Source organism: Phycodurus eques, chromosome 22 (genome assembly GCF_024500275.1).
Source record: "Phycodurus eques isolate BA_2022a chromosome 22, UOR_Pequ_1.1, whole genome shotgun sequence".
Classification (NCBI taxonomy): domain Eukaryota; kingdom Metazoa; phylum Chordata; class Actinopteri; order Syngnathiformes; family Syngnathidae; genus Phycodurus; species Phycodurus eques.
The window spans coordinates 5,549,685-5,569,087 of record NC_084546.1 but is presented as its reverse complement, the minus strand read 5'-3'; the positions used below and the strand labels follow the sequence as shown (position 1 = coordinate 5,569,087).

The following is a 19,403-nucleotide window of genomic DNA, read 5'->3' as shown; positions in this document are numbered from 1 at the left end:
GTCACATTACAAGAAATCTTTTAGCGTGACAAGAATAAAGTCATGATTACACGAAAAAAGTACTGCGACGTAGAAATGTTACAGAATACAAAGTGTTACTGCGATTATAATTCTACAGAAACAAAGCAGTACCAATGCCACTGCTTAGCTGCCAGATCTGATGACACGGTGTTAATGAGCTCAAGGCAGTTGATGGAATTAGTACAGAGCCATGTGGTTTTGATCCACTATGTACTGTACTGCGATCGATCAGTATTCAATATCGCATCGTCGCTTGCATTTCAACTCGAGCGCGTACAAAGTGTTCTTTCCAGAAAAGCTCCTGATAGCTGACTGTAATTAACTCTCATCTAATGCGGGGGGAGACGATGAAAACAGCACTGGAAAAATTGATGGGAAAATGATCTGTTTTTCTGATGTTGCTATTTATAGCATACATGTGTGTAAAATGCACATTTCTTTTATTCTATAAACTACTTAAAACACAACTTTCCCATTCCCAAATATTGTCATTCAAAGCATGCATTTGTATAAATGAAAATTAGTCAAAATACCCCCAAAAAAAGTCCAGTGTTCTTTTGGTCTCTTAATTTTTCCCCAGAGGTGTATGGTGGCTACAGTCACGGTGACAATCCCTGGAAAGTAAGAAAGAACAAATATATAGAATTAAATGGAGAAACAGTTTGGCAATGAATTGGACAGAAAGTGCAATGCTGCCACCATGAGGACCACAAGTAACAACACAATGTCACCCCTTACTTTTCATGCACTTCTTTAATATATCAGTTTTTCATATTCACAACAAATACATTAAGCTCTTTCTCCTTAGGATACAGCCTTAAATAAGTTTTTTTTGTTGTTATTGTTTTTCTTTCCCCGTGTACACGCAACTGTTTCGAAAATGTCTTTTATGGACATTTTGAAGGTTTTTTTTCTTTTTTTTTTTTTTTTTTATACGTGTCGTTCTCCCATGCTTTCCTTGCAAACCGCCAGGATTTCATTTTTTTTTCTTCCCCTTTGTACACTATTTACAGATGGTGGAGGAAAATTAACTAAACAAGCAAACACTTTTAAGGACATAATACCTCTGCTGAATAGATAGGTGGTGTTTTTAAAGGTGCAAGCGGCAAAGACACAAAGGGAGGATGTAATTACAGCAACTGAAGCAATGGAGGTCACTTTTAGGCAACTTATAGGTGATCTTAACCCTAAAATATACATTACAGTGTGAGTTTACGGAGTAGATTTCAATGGGAGGGGTAGAATGTGGAAAATTACAGAAAAATACAGGAAATTAAAAGTGTTTAACGCTGTGATATGCTGGCCTATATTGACAAGACGACCACTTCTGAGTCAATGCGCTTGGAATGGTGTTCAAACATCAAGGAACTCTTAAGCAAAGCCTTCATAGTTGAACTGCAGCCAATGAACAAAATAATAATAATCGTAATAACTGAAACAGTAGAGAAATGTAACAGACATTATCACAATGCAACTCCCGTTTAAAGAGGGTGTTCTCCAACAACCAAGAGACACAAAAAGTAAAAAAAATAAATAAAAACATGTATCTCCTGATTTTCGCTTTTTTTTTTTTTTTTTTTTACATTTTAAAAACTAGCACACTATAGTTCCATGTTAAATATATGAATCTTTGCACTTTTCTTTAAATCAGAAAAACATCAAGAACAACAAAATAAGTCAAGTTTTATATCAAAGATTTTCTAAATATTTGGAGACGCATGCTTTTTCATTGCATAGCCACCTTATGCCATTTTTGAAGGGCTGTGTCTTCATTCCAGAATGACTTGAGGCATCTCCAGATTTTGCGTTTTTTCCCTTAAATTGTTGTTTTGTTTTTTTTGGGTGAATCAGAAAACAACAAAAAAGGATTTATATTGGTTGAAAATGCAAATGTGTGATATATTTAAAAAAAAAAAAAAAAAAAAAGAGAAACATGCTGAAAAATGTCCCAAATTTTGGAGATACACTACATGCTTTTCATTTCATAAACCCTATGCTATTTTTTAACGTTTAACAGAAAAAAATGACTGTCCAATGAGAAAGCTTGTATGTCCAAATTTTGTGTTTAGTTTTTTTTACTGGTTTGTTTCTAGGATTAGAAATCCTCCATTTGGACATCCACGCTTGTCGTGAATAGAAAATGAAAATTTCCCAATGAAGACAAAACAATCTCCCTTGTTCACAGAATAGCTGTCAGATGAAAAGCATGTATCTCCACATTTTTGCAAGTCTTCTTTTATCTTCTTTGCCCAAAAAAACCTTTGCATTTCAGATCAACAATATGATGTAAAAAAGCAGATACATGCTTTTGTAGGAACCAACGCGAAGTACGGTCACCCCAAATTATGAACTAAATACTTTTTTCAGTTTTTTTGGAGTCAAATGGTTCCACTTTTTTGCCTGCGGTTTTTGTGGTTGACATAAAATATGAAGTCATATTTTTGTACTGTTCTCTGTACTGTAAAATGAAAAGCATGAACCAATTGATTAAACAGTTGCCAGTAATACTTTTCAACAGATGCTATGCATTTGTTTTTAATGGCTGAGGGGGATCACAAACATGACCGTAAACCAAAGTTAACATCAAACATGGACTGAATATCAGATATTAGCAAATTACTCTTGTAAAAGGAGCTGCCTGGAAGTGGGAAGCGAAGCATAATCCTTCATGAACACTTAACAAATTACACGCTTCATATCCAAAACAAAAACAACAAACCGTATCGCAAGCTCAGCTCTTTTCACTTTGCGAGTGGCTACACGTGACTAAATTAAAAGTAGGCTGACAGAAAATTGGTAGCATCGGGTCCTGCGGATGCCAAGCGTGTGAGGCCACCGGCTCCGGATACCGCTATGTGCTTTGTCGCAATTCGCAAAACAAAACAAAACAACAAAAAAAGGCAAGTCGCTCATTTGCTTCAATAAATTTCTACAAAAGTGCAATGTGTAGAAGTCACAGACTTGGCAAGAAAGCTGTAAATTATTTCTGAGAATGAGCTTGTAACGACTAAATGACAAATAAATACTGCTGGTCTGTACAAAAAACAACAAAGGCAAAAACAAAACAAAAGCACACATTCTGGAATGAATTCATGTTAATGTCACCGAAAGAGCCATCTTAAATACACAACACTTGAGAGGATCGACAGTCGTTTCATCAAGTGGCACCGCAGCCCTTTAAGTCGGGCTGCCGTAAGAAGTCGGATGGGGAATATAAATTATATTTTAAATTATATATTAGACCCACTTAACACAAACAAAAAAACAAAAAAAGAAACAGAAACAATGACATGCACAAAATGTGCTCCTCAACTTGGAATCTGTACTTTGAAATCAAAATCCCCCCCAAAAGCTTAAGATACCCCGAAATAACTTCCACGTCAACTGTTCATTCAGTGCTTGAAAAATGGAATGTGGATCCCACTTCTATTAACCCCCCCCCCCCACACACACACACACACACCTGAAATTTTGTTGCTTCTATCGCAAGAAACTGGGCATTCTCTCACCCAAAAAAAGAGATATTATATCTATAGCCAATAAAAGCGGGGTCACTTCTTTCGCCCAGAAAACTTGCGTTGCTTCCGTCACCTCTCCAAAAAGTTGTCGCTTAAGTCGCCTAAGTGTTACTGCTCCCATCACCCAAAAAGCTGTCACTTACTTCTGTCACCAAAAATCGTTTTTATCATTAAAATAATAATAGTCTCGTTTCTATAATTAAACAAAAAGTTGTTCTGTAGTCAAAAAAGTGCTGCTTCTATCACCAAAAAGTTGTTCCTCCTTTTGAGAAAAAAAAAAAAAGGGCAAAATGTTATGTCGCTTCTATCGTCAAAAAAAGTTGTCGCATTTATCACCCCAAAAGTTTTGCCACTTTTCTCTGCATCCATTGCCCAAAACAAAAAATGGTCGTGTCTGTCGGCAAACAATGAAATGAATATATAAAATAATAGAATCTGTTTTTGATTGGTGCTCTACTGATGACGTCTCATTTGAGGGAGTGTTTTCACCATTCTAAATGATATCAAACATTATTTTGACAAGAGTAAGGTGAGGAATTGAGAGGGGGGCGGAAGGCAAAAAGCAACAAGCTTTTTTGCTGGACGGACATTTTTCTCCCCAAAACCCGAAAGTCTTGCGACCGCTGGTTAAAGTGGTAGCATGACAAACGTAGCTATATATAGAAAAAGTAGCTTTCAAGTCACAGGTGGTGGGGGGGGGGGGGGGGGGGGGGGAGCGGTCCCCCGGCTCCTCAGCTCATCTCGGCGAGCCTGCAAGCGCCCGGCACAGGGCCGCCCCCTGTGGGCCTTCTTCCAAAGTGCAGCTCCAGCCGCTCGGCCTCGTCCTCACCTTGTCGCCATTTTCTTCGGCGGGCTAGTCCGCCCGGGAAGTTTACCCCACCTCCAAATGGTTTAGGTATGGATATCTTCGTGCTTGGTTTTCTTTACCATTTATGATGGGTTTTTTTTTTTTTTTTGGTATGGTTTGATTTTTTTCCTTTTTTTTTCTCCCCCTCCCGATCCGGTTTGCCTGTCGTTTTGGCTCGTTGCCCGATGAACTGCTTTGAAGCTGGAAGGAATCTCGTCATTGGTAGAGGAAGATAACGGCACATTCGTTTAAGACTACATTTCAGTTTGTTGTTGTTTTTTTTCCCCCAGTGATGAATTAATCCACGGCAACGACCGGAGGACTTCGGAGCAGTGACCAGAGATGGGCTGGTGAGATACACAGCACTTACTTGAATGCTGAAAACTCCCCTGGAGAAAAAAAAAAATTGGGATTCAATGTTGGGGATGACGACACATGAACCATATGCTCATCATTTGGATATTTTCTAACACCGGACAAGAACCGATGTGAAATCGAAAACAGAGATTGCAGACTGGACCTACCGTAGCCTCCCGACTGGATGGGGGTTTTGGGCGAGGCGCAGGAGTATAAACTGAAGTCCTCCGTCTGAAAGCCCGCTCGGTTTAACGAAGGCTCAGAGGCGCTGCGGTGGATTTTGGGTAACGAGCGAGCCAGCAGCTCGATGGACGCCAAGATCTGAAAACATTCCCAATCGTAGTTATGACGTTCACGAGTGTTTCTAAATACATATCGCACGCAAAATCACGAGCCGGGTACCCATCTGCGCAAAAATGATAATCATCCTCACCTGAGGGAAGAGAGGTCGCTCCTCTCGCTTCTTCTTCAAGCAGTCGGCCATGAGTCTCTTCATGGCCTTTGGGCAGTTGCTACGCACCTTGCTGAGGTCGGGGGACAGGTAACCTCGACCCACCATGAAAATTATCTGCAGGGGTGGTGGGGGGGTCAACGTGAGCATTGAGCATCATTTGCACAATACAGTTATGACCGCTGCACACGGACACGAGCTGTTCCAAATAAAAATGAGTCACTGACGCAATCATTTTTTTGTTTAACTGGCAAACTCATTTCCTAATATAGTACCACCACCATTATGTATAGCGTTGAATGCATTTACCTGTAATTTTATACAAATATTTATATTTTTTTACAGTTTTTAATTAGATCACGTTTTTTTTTTTTAGATTTTTGTTTTTACATTTTACATCTCCTTCTCACAAATGTAATTTTTACCGTGATTCTTTATAGTTCCTAGTGCACGTACCTCAAAGTTTATTCAAATTAATTATCTTTTTTTTTTTTGCATTACTTAAAAACAATCCCTATTTTGTCAATCTTATAAATAGTAGTACATATTACAGATAACAAAAATCATCAGGAAAAGCCTACTAGAACATCTGAACTTTGAGGCTAATCAGTGGCACCTTAAATGGTGGCACGTGTGTGCTGACTCCCATTTAATGTGAGTTTGAATGTGATTGGTTAATTCTGAACACAGCCACATCCCCATTAATGAGCGGGTGTGCACACTTGTGCAACCAAATCTCAGTTGTTTTGTTTCGTTTTGTACCATTGAGTTGAGCAAGTTATATGCCACATTAATGGTGGAAAGCGTTTTGAAAGAATTTGTCTTGGTCTCAGATTTTATTAATAACAAAAACCTGGCATTTAAACAGGGTCACGCAGACATTTTATCACCACTATGTATACATATATTTTTTAAACTGTTTTATTATTATTATTATTTATTGTTTTCACCTTTCTGGTAAATGCCACATTTTCTGCAAGTAATAATAGTAATAACGAACTTCATGATAACTAAATAAAAGAACAGTTTGACGACGAATAAAGCATTTTGAGAACACAAATGATCACAGCCAGCTTCTCGCCTGATCTCTGTTGTTAATGTTGGAGTAGGGCAGCGCTCCTGACATGAGTTCATACAGCACAATGCCAAAGGCGTAGACGTCGGACTGGAAGCTGTAGGGATTCTTGTCCTGCAGCCGGATCACCTCCGGAGCCTTGAGGAGGATGCATTTGCGTTTACTAGGACGACGGCAAAGAAACACAATGCAGACGTCCGTTTCAAAGCGCTCACCATCCACAGAATGGAGCCAGACAACTGTTCAAACTGGTGGGAGCCACTCCAGCGGGACTTGACTGTGGCTAGGCCAAAGTCACCAATCTTCACCGTCAGATCCTCATGGAGGAAAATATCTGGGCAAGATGAATTTAAGGAAAGGTCTGGCCTCCTCACCTGTACCTCTCATTTGGTTCAACCACACAGAGTATTTCAACTATTCTCACCCTGCCTCACCTCCTGACATCTGGATTTTGGCCTGTTTTACTGCCACTTCCCCTCTTCTCGAGACCAGATGTTTTTTTTGGGGTTTTTTTTTAACTGTGGGCCTGTGATGCCCTCTGAGACCCTTGTGATTAAAAAAACTTGACTGTAACAATATCTATATATTTTTTCACCATCTTTCTCTCATGCACAGTTCCAATGAGGTAGCAATCGGACAAAATCTGATTCCCAACCAGGATGCAGAAATTATCCAATTATTTTTCCACTGATTTGGTCCAAGGAGGGTGAGGGGAAGAGGCAGTAAAACAGGCCAAAATCCAGATTATTTGCTACAAATAATCAATTTTTTTTTTTTTTTTTAAATCAGCAGTGGCTCTCAAAGTGTGGTACCGCTCTGTCTAGTACACACTGGCCAGCGAGATCTTGTTCGCCAGACGAGACAATGTTAAAAAGACAAGAAGGAAAATATTGCACACTATGTATCCTTTAAAAGATACTGTTGCTCTTCAGATCACGGTGGATGATGGACTTGGCGTGTAGGTAACTAAGGAGGAATAGGCAATGAGTTACAACCAAGGACAGTGGAACCTTGTCTTGATCCGTAACCATACTTGTACCTCATCTCAACTTTACCCATTGAAATGAATGGAAACGCAATTAAAACATTCAAGTCCCCCATAAAACACCATCAAATTTTTGTTGCATGTTTTCGAATAAGAAAAATAGCACTTTTTAGTATTGTACTATATAAAACGAGTAACAAAATAGAATTTAAAGAAATAAACAGTTTTGGTTTTTTTTTTTTTTAAACCGTTTAAAAGTGTGGGAGTTGACTGCGCTTACTCCATGCCCTGAGCGGTCTGCCTGGCGATGTCGATTAGCTTGATCATTTCAAACTTGGTCTCGATGATGTGCAAGTGGTGGTACAGGCTGGAGCCTTCACACCACTGCGTCACAATGGCCAGCTGAGGCTTGGTGGTGTAGCCCATGAACAGCAGGATGTTGACGTGACGCGTTTTCCTACAACACACGCGAGCCGGTAAGAATAAACAACAGCAGCCATTTCCTGTGCAGGGAGAAAAGCAGGACGCCGAGGTTACCTGAGGACTCCCACTTCGTTCTTAAAGGCCTGAAGCTGCTGGGGTGTCGGAGCAGTGACGTTTAACATCTTCACCGCCACGTCACCTTAGAGGATGATGATTCGATTAATTTGAGTATATCAGTCGAGACATTCTATACATTTTCATTCATCCTACCATGCCACTTTCCTTTGAAGACTGTCCCGAAGGAGCCGGAGCCTATCCTCTGACCCAGAGTGATCTGACCCTCGGGGATTTCCCAGTCGTCACTGGAGTCCCTCCTCCCCAGCGTTTTCTGTTCCACACGACACAGTGAAACAAATTCAATCGAGACGGGACGGAGCTCGATTCTCACGGAACCCACCATCTTATTGCGGTCCTCGGACGAAGACGAGGACTTCCGCTCCCTCTGCGGGCACGGTGACTTCTGGGGAACCTTGACGTTGGTCAGGGAGCCGGGGAGCGAGGCAGGGGGAGTGGCCGACAGTCCAGTGGTGGACCCTGAAGGGAGCAAGGGGGTGAGAAAAGGGGAAAGATGGGTAGGCGGAAAGGTAACTAACGTTGTATGATGGGGAGTTTGAATCTATTGAGTTTGTGTGTTTACATGCAGGGGAGAGGTGAGGAGGTGCTTCCTTGGAGGATGGCAGTACAAGGACTCCCCGCATGTACGGGGTTAGTAATAACAGGATTGTTTTTGGCGCTATCGGATGGCATTTTGGTGTCAGGTGAGTTGAGGAGTTTCATCTGGAAATAAGCTGTGCTTTGCCGCCACCTAGTGGCATCTTTAGGTAGTTACAAACCATTTTGGGGGTGGGGCGCGGCGGGTGTAAATTACTTGCGCATTTTTAATCTTGGCAGCTCTCTTTCAATTTCATTTATTTAATTTAAAGAAACACTTTAAAAATACAAAAATATTTGTTCATAGAAGTGATAGTTGTGGGTTAATTGGGGGAAAAATCCCAGCGACAATATGAACTATTGAAAATATATACATTTCATTTGTATTGTTATGTATATTTTTCAGAATAATTATTTTCAATGTAGGTTTTAATTTAAAACAAATGCATTAAAAATAACTGCCCCAAAATATATGTATTCACACAAAGCTGACTGTAAGGTATTCGAAGCAAAATTTTGAATTCAAAATAATTACTATGGAAACACCACAAAATCCTGATTCCATGCCAGTGTCGTTAATGGAAAGTTGGCCACTCGAATCATTGAATTGCTCTGAACTTACCTGTTTTAACACTTTAAAATAAACAGTACTGTCCAGATTAACCTTTACAACAGTAAAATAAGCATGTGTGAAGTGCAGATTTGCAGAGTGGTGAAACGGGTGGGGTGGGGGGTACGTCCAAGAAGTTGGGGACATGGAGGAAGAGTGATGGTGAGGATGAGGGGGCACACAGAGGATGAGACACAGGGCTGGTGTTTGTGTATGTGGGAGGGTGGTGACTGGGAGAGTGTGTGTGTGTGTGGGGGGGGGATGGGGAGGCACGAGAACACACAGAGGGCCTGACTACCTCGGAACACAGGCTCGGGCTCAAAATCAAACACTATGTCATTGGGGTAGGAGTATAGGAGGGGGCTTGAGGTCCGTGTTCGGTGCTTCCTCAAGCAGCGGGCAGGGTGGTTCGGGGGGGCTGCAGGGCAAAGAGAGACAGACAGACCATCACTGCTACTCACTCACCCTGCCCCTCCGGCCTCAAGTTAAGCGTGCCGACCGAGCCCAGTCCATAGCAGATCACATCACAGCTCGTTTTGGCAGTAGTCAGCTTGCGCAACATTTATTCTCACTTCTTTATTTTTATTTTTCATTGAAAGAAAGACATTCTATATTAAAACATCGTTTACATTAGGGCGGAATCCTTACATTTTAAATTATTTCATTTAAATAATAAATGAATTAATTAATGTTGCAGGGCAAGTATTATTTGGATTTTCATTTCAATTGTATTACTTTAATTTCAGGAAAACAATCTTAACAAGACTTAATTGTAAAAAACATCACCATTGAAGATGTGCGTTATCAATTTTATAAAAATACATCAAAATGTTTATGCTGTGAGTCATTTTTAGGGGGAGTCAATCCGGATCATTATTATTATTATTCTAGTCGAATCCAAATGGCACCACATTTGTTTTGAAACATTGAAATGTATTCTTTATTTTAACATCTTAAAAATGCATCTCGAATCAAGAGAAAAGCTGGAATTTATGAGAGCGTATCTATGATAATAAAGGACGTATCCTTGTCATTGAGGGGAAAAAGGCCTCCCCCATTGACTTCAAATAAACACGTGACCATCCCAGTGAGGCGCTTGAGCGGGCCAAGCAACGGAAAAGGAAAATGACGTCCGCTATCATTGAATATTCACCGTTGCAGTCTCAGGTTGCAGGAATACGACCACTGACTCTAAAAGCTTCTAGGGTATTCACACACACACACACACACTCTCTCACACTCACACACACACACACACACACACACACGCACACATATATATAAAGCCACGCATACACACAAAAGACCAGAGTGCACGCAGACACGCGGGATGGTGGGAAAAATAAAAGACACAGAACGAGGGAGGAAACTTACCTCCGTCAGACCTGACTAATCCCTGATCTCGGATCAGGTCCTGAAATAAATAAAGCAAAGGATTTCATTATGTTATTGTTTAATATCATATGTTATTGTTACTATGCTACTACTATTAAGGACTGTATTAACGTTTAAATGCTGGTTTGCACCGTTTAGAAAAATTGAAGGGGACAATTTACAGAAAATGGACTTTTCCTTTTTTTTGGATTCGAGTTGCGTTAAAATAAACAATTCAGTAAATTTTCTGTGAGCTGCCTATTTCTTTATCACTCACGTCGATGTTGACAGGCTCGATGGTGTTGATGTGAACGTTGGGGGCGGAGGACGAACGGTCCCGCTGGCCAAACTGGTTGCGGTGATCCTCCTCGCTGGGCCGGAAACTAGGCGGGATAGGTATGGACTTGGACGGCGACAGCGCGGCGTGGCATATAGACCTGGAGAGACCACGCGCGCTTGTTAGTGTGGTAGGTGGTCGGGAGCGTCAGAGTGGAAAGAGGCTCACCCGGTGGAGTCGGACGGAGGGAGCGACAGACAAGCTTCGGAAACGGGGGTGGTCCCCTCGGACGAGACCTCGTCTTGGGTGAAAGGGTGATGCTCGAAGAACTTGGACACCAGCAACAAGCTGCACAGTAAAAAGTTCAGTTGTGATGAGAAGTCTAATATATTTCTTTTAGTCAACTGCTTACCGTACATATATACAACTTATTGGTGCAGTACATGGACATTTGTTTGCTACATACATTGCTGCAGACTATTCTTGCTTCTGTTCATATTCGCTTCTGTTAGCTAATGCCAAATGCTAACGCATTACACAGTCAAAACACGTCTCTCCTTTGTGTGCGACTTACTCTAGCTGGTCGTAGTTGACGCACATGAGCGGGACCTCCGTGCTGCAGCGCTGGTGGAACTTGTAGCCGCACGTCTGACAGCGGAAGCCCTGGAAAAGCAACTTCCTGCAGAAGTCGCAGAAGGCCAGCGTGAAGAAGGTCTTCCTCACCTGGAGACGAGACGCACGTTTCGTGAGCGTCAGTTTGACTCCAATTTGTATTTTGTACTGTTTTTATTTCGACAACGTTAATATTACTCTTACGGGACGAGCGGCACTTACGAAGTTGTGCGTGGTGAGCGGCACATTCTCCAAGACTTCCACGTGCAACTCCTCCCCCGTCAGCCACGAGATATCCGTGTCCCAACCAATAGGCTTCTTCTCCCTGATAAATATCATTGGATGCCTCGTTAGAAAAGACCATACCTTCTGCGACCACCACTTTATTTGAGGTTAATCATTGGCACTTCAAATGGTGAGTTGTGCAGGTTATAAGTCACATAAATGGTGGGAAAAAGTTTTGAAACGATTTTTCTCGGTCTCGTGTTTTTCTATAACAAAAACCCGGCATTTGAACAGGGGTGTGTAGACTTTTTCCATCTCAGACAGCGGGTATGCGCCACAACTCACCCGTCCTGTATCCTGTAGACGCCGCAGCACTCTGGGATGAGTCCTCGCATCATTAGAGCCTTCTTGAGCGAGTCTCGCACAGTCATCCCACACCGGGCGGGCACCTGAACGCAGCCGGGAAACATTCCACCCTGAGTTTCATGTCCTCACGGGCACATGCGTACTGTACTGTCATACAAATAATGAGATGGCTCCGCTTGGCAGTTTACTAGAGATAAACAGAGCGACTAGAAACACGGTGAGCACCCGTTCAGGGCGGGAGTTTCCAAGAAAAAGTACAGTAAACTGCTTTTAAGAGACAAAATCAGCAGTCCTACTTCAACTTGAAAACTGCGTCAGCACTTGGAGGTGCTGGATTCAAATCTAGCTGATCTGTACTTAACAAATGTGCTGTAGTGGATTCCAAATTGTGAGAATCTGTCATCTAAATGAGAATGCACCCCATACCACGGTTCTCTGTTTATTGGGCAGGAAGACCCGAACGATGGGTTTCTGCGGGGAGCGCGGGTTGCTCCGGCTGGCGTCCGTGGGTTTCTGGAGGACAGCCAGGGTGTTGGGCGCCGAGGGGAACGCCTGAGCGCCGCCACCGCCGCCGCCCGCCGCGCACCCTCCCATCCTGACCTCCAGGAGGGCCGGCACGGAAGTCGGCGAGCAGGAGAAGTCGGTGCCGTTGCCCGTGGCCTCCAGCAGCTGCTGCTCCCTCTGCTGGAGCGCGTCCAGCTTACTGGTGTACTCCTCGTAGGCCTGCGAGGGGACAAGTGGAAGCAGGCTCTTAAGTGACATCTTTGAGCTTCCACTCAGAGAAAGCAAACCGCTCTCACCTCGAGATATATAGACGGAGGATTGTGTTCTCCTCCAAACTTGTCCAGAAGAGCCTCTAAGTGTTCTTGTGTCAACTTGATCATCTGTTTAATGTTCCAGATCTGCAGTGGGGTGGGGGTGTGGGGGTGTGGGGGGGGGGGGGGACAAACAAACAAAAACATTCAATCAAGCTCAAATTAGGCCTGATGATATGTGACCCCGTTCTTGTGAATGAAAAGCTTCTCATCGACCGTCAGTAATCGGATATCAAAGCCGATATCCATTCAGGAGAATATGACTTCATCCAGAACCGATCGCCAGTCATTCCCACGAAAGAATGATGACATCATGCAAGCTCATCAGTTTTCAGGCTTCCCTTTCGCCTGAATGAATATAGCCATTCATAAACAAGGACCGACCAATATGGATTTTTTTGGGAGGCAGATGCCAATTACTTTATTTGGCAGAATAAAATTCTGATAACCGATTAATCGAACTATTAATTTAAAAATATACAAGGAATAAAATATCTTTTTGGGCCCCTTAACGCTTACAACAAAAAAGATATGAATTACAGGCAGAACATTTTACTGATTTTACAATATTTGGTCCTTGAGTAATTAACTTTACAACAGAAAGAAAAAAAAAAATGGCAAACATCGAACAAGATTTTTTTTTGCTTGATTGAATGACGTTACAAATGTGCTGTGTAAAAAAACTATAAATAAATACATTTTAAAATGGGCAAAACGTGAAAAGGGATTTACTCGTCTGAGCGATTAATCGGTCGTGCCCTAATATTTTCTGTACATTTGATGCTTTTTGGGTTAATATACTTTTACAGTGTGTTTAAAAAATGTGGTAGGACTATCACGTTTTTTCTTTTTTATGGTCTCGCTATAGCCTGGATTTTCACTGGCAAGGTCTGGAACATATTCCTGCAATAAATGGGGGTTGCCTGTGTTTACAACAAACATGGTTCATTTGTGTGTGTGTGTGTGTGTGTGCGCGTGTGTAAAACGTTTTGGCACCAATGTCTGTCTCATCCCGTTGTACTTTTTTTAAATGTACAGCAGCCCATTTAGGTAACAGACTAGCTCGGCAAGTCATGGAAATTAAGACATCCATTTTTTTTTGTACCACTTGTGTTCATGAGCCTATCCTTGCTGAGTCTCCAAAAAAAAAAAAAAAGGTGCCTTGAAATCCCAGCATATAGCACACAATCTGCCTCCCTCCATCGTAACACAGTTAAAGCCTTCTATTCAACATTATTCTGTCCTTAGTAAAAATACAATATCCAAAATAAATGTAGGACAATATACTGTCATGCATATAGGATGATACAGACACAGACTATTATTTGCAGAGCAAGCACATGATAATGTTTCACGCTTAAAAAGGGCTGAAGGGTGATCTATGACTCAATACGATGTCGAAAAGACGGCTATTTCCTGATCTTGCTCTTATTCTCCCTACTTTCAGGAACTGTATCAGATGCAGGCTGTTTCCTTCGCGAGGCCATTTTCATAGCTAGACCATTAAAAGGAAACCTCAAGGTGTAATGAGGAGGATTTAAAATTAAAAATCAAACAAAAATCCAAGGCTTTAAAGTGATTATTTTCTTCATTTTTCCCTGTCACAATTTGACAATAGCAAATTCCAGGTAGGTAGACAGCAGTTATGGGCATTTTAGCTACAATCACATCAATTAATCTATTTTTATTCATTAATATATTATTTCTGCATTTTCAGAGAGAGTTGTCATAGCGCAGGTCCACATAGATAGATTGGAGCTCAACTTTGCAAAGCCAGCGTCATGTCGCGCTTCTTTAGATAACAAACTAAAGATGACACAGAATCGCCAATCAATTACACAATAAATTAATTCCTAAAAATAAACCTATCTGCAGCAATTCTATTCGCATACAGAGGAGTAAGGATCATATCGGCCCGATACCGGCCGTACATCAAGGTATCCGGTACTTCTGAAGGCTGCCGACACCAGCCACTGATAATTAATAAAATAAGATCAATCTGACATTAAGTTAGTCCTCCTTGCCAGTAGTTGGTGCTACACTGCAGCGGTTTGACACATCGATAAATCATCATGTGCGCCAGGCAATAGTGAATACTTGTACTGTTATCAGTCTGAAAAAAGTGGTATCAAAGATCCCGAGATCGGAATAATTTAATAACTCCAAAAATACATGAATTAACAGTGATCAATACAGTATTTGACAAGTGTATTTAAGTGTGTTAGTGATGAAATGCTGCATCTACAAGTGAAAATTGCAATTGAATGTAGGGACAAAAAAAAGAAAACATTCCTGCTGTAGACCACCACTCCCATTCACATCTATTGCCAGTGTGCATGTTTTTTTGTAATGAGGGAGAGAGCTTAAAACTGTTAGGCAGGCTTAAACTAACCACAGGAATAACTATTTGTGACTGTGGGTTATTAGAGACTAAATGGGTTGGTTTAGTATGTGCAGAGGCCTGCATGGTAAAGTGTGTTTCTTTCCCCTCTCTTTTTTTGGAGGGGGGGGGGGGGGGTGCCTTATATGGATAAAAGTAACCTGTGCACCAGCAGCTGCATTCTACTCCAGCAGATCAGCACGACTCGAGCTAGTTCCCACTCCCCCGACCACCATCAGCCCCAAATGCGTGTCTCCATCACGGACACCCAGCGGTGCAGCCGCCGGCAAAGGCACAGTTAATTGCCCGTCTTTGTTGTGTCAACAGCGGCGTGCGTTGTGTTGCCGTGGCGGCGCTGCAGTGGGAGCCGACGGACGAAAGCGAGCAAGGCCCCGAGTAAACACCGACCCCGCCGAATAAAAGCTCCCCGTCCAGCTGCCGCATGTTCCCGCAATCCAAGCCGAGGGTCTCGGGAGCCTCCGACCGCCTCGGTGTTCGTCGTCGCCCGCCCCTTGCGCCACATCCCCCGCAGTCATCCGCGGAGTAGCCGGTGTTTCCTGAACATTTCCATCCAATTACCCTCGCTCGGAGCCCCGTTCCCCGTGCCCACTTTCCTCCCTCCCTCAACACCCCCTCCGCCACCATCGCACCGCTGCCGTCCAGCGCCTACCTCCTCGTCTTGCGGACCCCCGGGGATCCCCGCCGTGCAGGGGGGCTCCAGCGCGGCGCCCAGCTCTTCGAGGCCCCGCTCCCCGCCCGGCTGCCTCTCCGAGGTGTCTCCGTTAAATACGGGCGGTGGGGACTCGGCGCTGCTCAACGCCGCCATTTTAAAGTGTGAGAAAGTGAGGGGAAAATAAGAGAGAAAAGCGCAGTGGCGCCGCTGAGGACATAGGGGGCGACAGAGGCCGCACTTGGACAGACGGCAACCCATCACGTGCACACGCACACGCAATGCAACACGCACAGGCGTAACTCTCTCTCTCTCTCTCTCTCTCTCTCGCTCTCTCTCTCTCTCTCACACACACACAAACAAATATACACGAATACAAAAATACAAGAGTATGTACAACACAAATAAAACTCACAACTTACAGACACTCACGCACAAAACATTCCACATACAGGCACACGCATAACACACAACTCACACATGCACAAACAAAACTCTTGTGCAACACGCATTTATAAGCCCAACACACATACAGCAAACATAGATTCATAACACACTCACAGAACAGATAGAGAACACACACAGACACAATGCATACACAACACGGAGACAAATCGCACAACTCACACAAAACACTCATACACGTACATACCACAAAACAGAGCGACAAAAAAAAGACAAATTTGGGCAAAAATAACCTACAACATAAACAAAGAAAATAAAAAGAGAGAACAGACAAAAAAAAATGCAAACCACACACACGACACGCATATGATACACTTGCAACGCGCACATCATACATAGAACACACAAAGATAACACGTGCACTAATATGCACACACACACACAAAACAAACACATACACAAAAGACAACTCACAACATGCACACAAAACTCAAGGACAACACGTATAGACGAGAAATAAACACATGCAACACACATTCACAAACAAAACACGCAGACACAACACGCACACAAAAATCTCAGATCGCAAATAAGGACAAGTGCAATAGAAAATGGATGGCAGTCTTTTATTTTGTTCCCCTCAAAACTTTCAACTTCGAGCAACATTTCAACTGCCGTCAACAGAAATCTTCACATATCCTGAAACCTAAAGATGCCATAAAATGAGTATAAGACACACACTAATATTTCATACAAACATAATCGTTCCTTTCTTTTCCACTGGGTATGAAGCCCACGAATATTGCGAAGACCGTATTGGAAGGGCGATGAATTGTTGAAGGCTCTCAACAGTCCCGATTTCGAAGTTGCGCAGCGGCAATGTCGTGGCTCACTTCTTCTTGCCCGCTCTCTTCCCTTCTCCTTTCTTTGGTACGCCTTTCCCTCTCAGCTTCCGCAGGCGACGCATCTCCTCCTTGAAATCCTCGTGCTCGTCCCTGCGAACAAAAATCAAAACCCATTTAAATCAACCGGCCGCCGCTCCGGCGAGAACAAACTCATCTTACGTGACCCTTAAAACATATGGCTTGCAGTTGATTTTGAGAAAATTAAAATTAAAAAATCATCTTAAGTGCACTTGTACTTCTAGTAACAACCCAGGCTAAACGTAGCTCCTCCCTGACATTCAGAGATTGACTCTCACTCAAAATGTATCAGTTCAACATACTTCCTTGAGACCAATCCCTACATAGGCAGGGCTTTGGCACCATCTAGTGGCAACATACAAATTCACAAAAACAGCAACTAGATCTAAAATATCCAAATTACCTGAAAAGTCCCATGAACCTGAGCTTCTGCGTCATGGCGTAGTAGATCTTGTGCTGCGGGTACCAGTCGTATACCTCCTTCCTCTTGGCCATGGGTGGCTCCTGAAAAAGCCGGACCACCTTCATCGACTTGGAGTCTGTCGTACGTACGACATCCCCGAATATTTGAGCACTCAGCCGGGCCATGCGCAGTGCATAGTTGGACAAGCCGGCCATAATTGCTGCGTAAGGAGAAGGAAAGGAGAAAGTTAGAAATGATATGTTGGAAGGGCTTTAGAGAGGACAATTGCTAATTACAATACCCACTGGAACATGCAAAATAATGAGATTACAAATGTTTTTAACGCTATTCATCCAAATACTACACAATATATTTGTCGATGATATTTGCACCATCTTGACCTAGAATGAAAACATTGGCGAGGTGGGCTTGAAAACTCCATAATACGTGCAACATCGTTGTTCTTACCTAAATCGCAAGGCTGTAATAAAACCTACAGGGCAGGTTAGACTCGTAACCGCAAATAAAGCATGATAAACAATTTGTAAATATCACATTAAACAGTGAGCGATTAAAAGATGTGTTGGGCTTGTGCCTAACCTTCACTGAAATAGCGACACTTCCGTGTTCCGTCTGGTTCTGAGCAGTGATTGGATAGTTGCTTTGACTTCCGGGTAAATGATAAACCTGTCTTTTCGCATTTCGTGCCTCCTCTAATTAATGTTAATGTTTCTGTTGTTTCTAATAACACGGAATGAAAAATAGCTTATAATTAATAGAACATATGTTAAAATATTAAATAACATTTTCTTCCAGTTTGGCCAAAAAGAAGTCCGTCACTGTTAAGATGTACGACAGTCTAATTTCTCGGAACAATGTTTCCGATTTGTGATTAGCTTTCCACTACGTATGTAATATGGACAAGGCAACCAACAATAACTGCATTTGTTATAAGGGCATACAAATGTGTTTCCTTGTCTGAAAGAGTCACTGTTTTATTTTATTTTCTTGTGCGTGTGTGGCTTTTGAGTCAGCTGAAAATCGAAATGTATTTCACTTTTTGTCCACACGAGGGCGCCAGCCAAATAACAATAAACAGCGAACACATATACGTAGCGTTTTCCTGGCTGTTAGCCCAAATAGACGAAAATAAACCATTAAATCATTTTTAAGATGAAAAATAAAAAGCTTATAAAAGCACTAGACCCTTTTTTGTATTTCTTTTTTACATTTTCTGTAAACAAATGCTCTAAATGACAATATTTACATTGGGAATTAGGGCCTGTAAATTGCCAAATCAGACGATTTGATAACCTTGAAGTGTCTTAACTTTTCCCAGAGCTGATACCAAACATAAGGAACAGAGAGGTCAAAATAAAAATGATCTATCAATTTATTCTTTTAAGAGAAATCAAAAGAGAAAATAATGTGATCACGAAGCCACTGAGCTGACATTTCGGTGACTTTATTGCAGACAGTTGAAATACTGTATGTCTTAATCCCAAAACGAGTGGTGTAACATGAAAAACGACACTTATTCCTCTTTTGTCTGAAACATTTATTAAGAATGAATCAACCATTTATGAATGTTTGAGAGGCTATTAGTGAATTCTGGAAATATCTAAAACTCCCAATTGGATACAGACAGTTATTATAAGGATATTCTTGCGTGCATGGAAAATGAACAGTGTGTAAAGACGAATCAAGTATTTAGTTGTGTTTGGGGGCAGGTGTTATTTTTAGATGGTTCCGTCCGTTAGGCAACATGCTCGTGCAGACAGATGGGTGTTGATTGGTCGGCCGGACGGACGCAGCGGCCCGCTCTGGAGTATCTGCCGTCATCAGACGTGCTTCGGGTGGGTGGGGGGCTGGGGGGGGGAGGGGGGCGCTTTGCTGACTCAACGGGCTGATCCTTCCACATTCTCCCCACCTCCCCGCCCGGCGCCACTTGGCCA

The 19,403-nt window shown here is 42.4% G+C and overlaps 2 protein-coding genes across 7 annotated transcripts in view; both read right to left on the bottom strand.

Annotated features, from left to right (window-relative positions):
- Positions 1 to 753: 753 nt before the first annotated feature.
- braf (B-Raf proto-oncogene, serine/threonine kinase) overlaps positions 754 to 19,403 on the bottom strand; it is a 78,250-nt gene continuing 59,600 nt past the window's right edge. Inside the window, exons 1-20 of one of the 5 annotated variants that reach the window (XM_061667239.1) lie at positions 15,718 to 15,873; positions 12,653 to 12,754; positions 12,279 to 12,575; positions 11,832 to 11,935; positions 11,484 to 11,586; positions 11,224 to 11,372; positions 10,878 to 10,997; positions 10,650 to 10,809; positions 10,373 to 10,412; positions 9,297 to 9,416; positions 8,135 to 8,271; positions 7,948 to 8,065; positions 7,792 to 7,876; positions 7,535 to 7,711; positions 7,189 to 7,235; positions 6,485 to 6,603; positions 6,276 to 6,407; positions 5,177 to 5,311; positions 4,911 to 5,064; positions 754 to 4,775 (exon numbers count right to left, since the gene is read on the bottom strand). In XM_061667239.1, coding sequence (XP_061523223.1) covers positions 4,753 to 4,775; positions 4,911 to 5,064; positions 5,177 to 5,311; positions 6,276 to 6,407; positions 6,485 to 6,603; positions 7,189 to 7,235; positions 7,535 to 7,711; positions 7,792 to 7,876; positions 7,948 to 8,065; positions 8,135 to 8,271; positions 9,297 to 9,416; positions 10,373 to 10,412; positions 10,650 to 10,809; positions 10,878 to 10,997; positions 11,224 to 11,372; positions 11,484 to 11,586; positions 11,832 to 11,935; positions 12,279 to 12,575; positions 12,653 to 12,754; positions 15,718 to 15,873 — 2,478 coding nt within the window. In that variant the 3' untranslated portion in view covers positions 754 to 4,752. Of the gene's footprint in view, positions 4,776 to 4,910; positions 5,065 to 5,176; positions 5,312 to 6,275; positions 6,408 to 6,484; positions 6,604 to 7,188; positions 7,236 to 7,534; positions 7,712 to 7,791; positions 7,877 to 7,947; positions 8,272 to 9,296; positions 9,417 to 10,372; positions 10,413 to 10,649; positions 10,810 to 10,877; positions 10,998 to 11,223; positions 11,373 to 11,483; positions 11,587 to 11,831; positions 11,936 to 12,278; positions 12,576 to 12,652; positions 12,755 to 15,717; positions 15,874 to 19,403 lie in introns of those variants that run through there. The other 4 variants (XM_061667238.1, XM_061667241.1, XM_061667242.1 and 1 more) reach the window with 4 other exon arrangements.
- Positions 16,735 to 18,076, bottom strand: mrps33 (mitochondrial ribosomal protein S33). Of its 2 annotated transcripts, none has more exons than XM_061667988.1 (3): positions 18,049 to 18,076; positions 17,449 to 17,668; positions 16,735 to 17,117 (listed from the first exon to the last, which is right to left on the bottom strand). In XM_061667988.1, the coding sequence occupies exons 2-3, from the start codon at positions 17,661 to 17,663 to the stop codon at positions 17,012 to 17,014; spliced, it is 321 nt and encodes a 106-aa protein (XP_061523972.1). In that variant the 5' UTR covers positions 17,664 to 17,668; positions 18,049 to 18,076; the 3' UTR covers positions 16,735 to 17,011. The 2 variants fall into 2 exon arrangements, with proteins under 2 accessions (XP_061523972.1, XP_061523971.1); XM_061667987.1 differs by having other exon boundaries at positions 17,917 to 18,057.

What these genes read in the sequence shown, in the direction of transcription:
- mrps33 (XM_061667988.1), bottom strand. Translation starts at nt 17,663, where the DNA reads ATGGCCGGCTTGTCCAACTATGCACTGCGCATGGCCCGGCTGAGTGCT. An exon ending in AGGTTCATGGGACTTTTCAG is followed by an intron (nt 17,118 to 17,448) that starts GTAATTTGGATA and finishes TTTTGTTCGCAG; the next exon opens with GGACGAGCACGAGGATTTCA.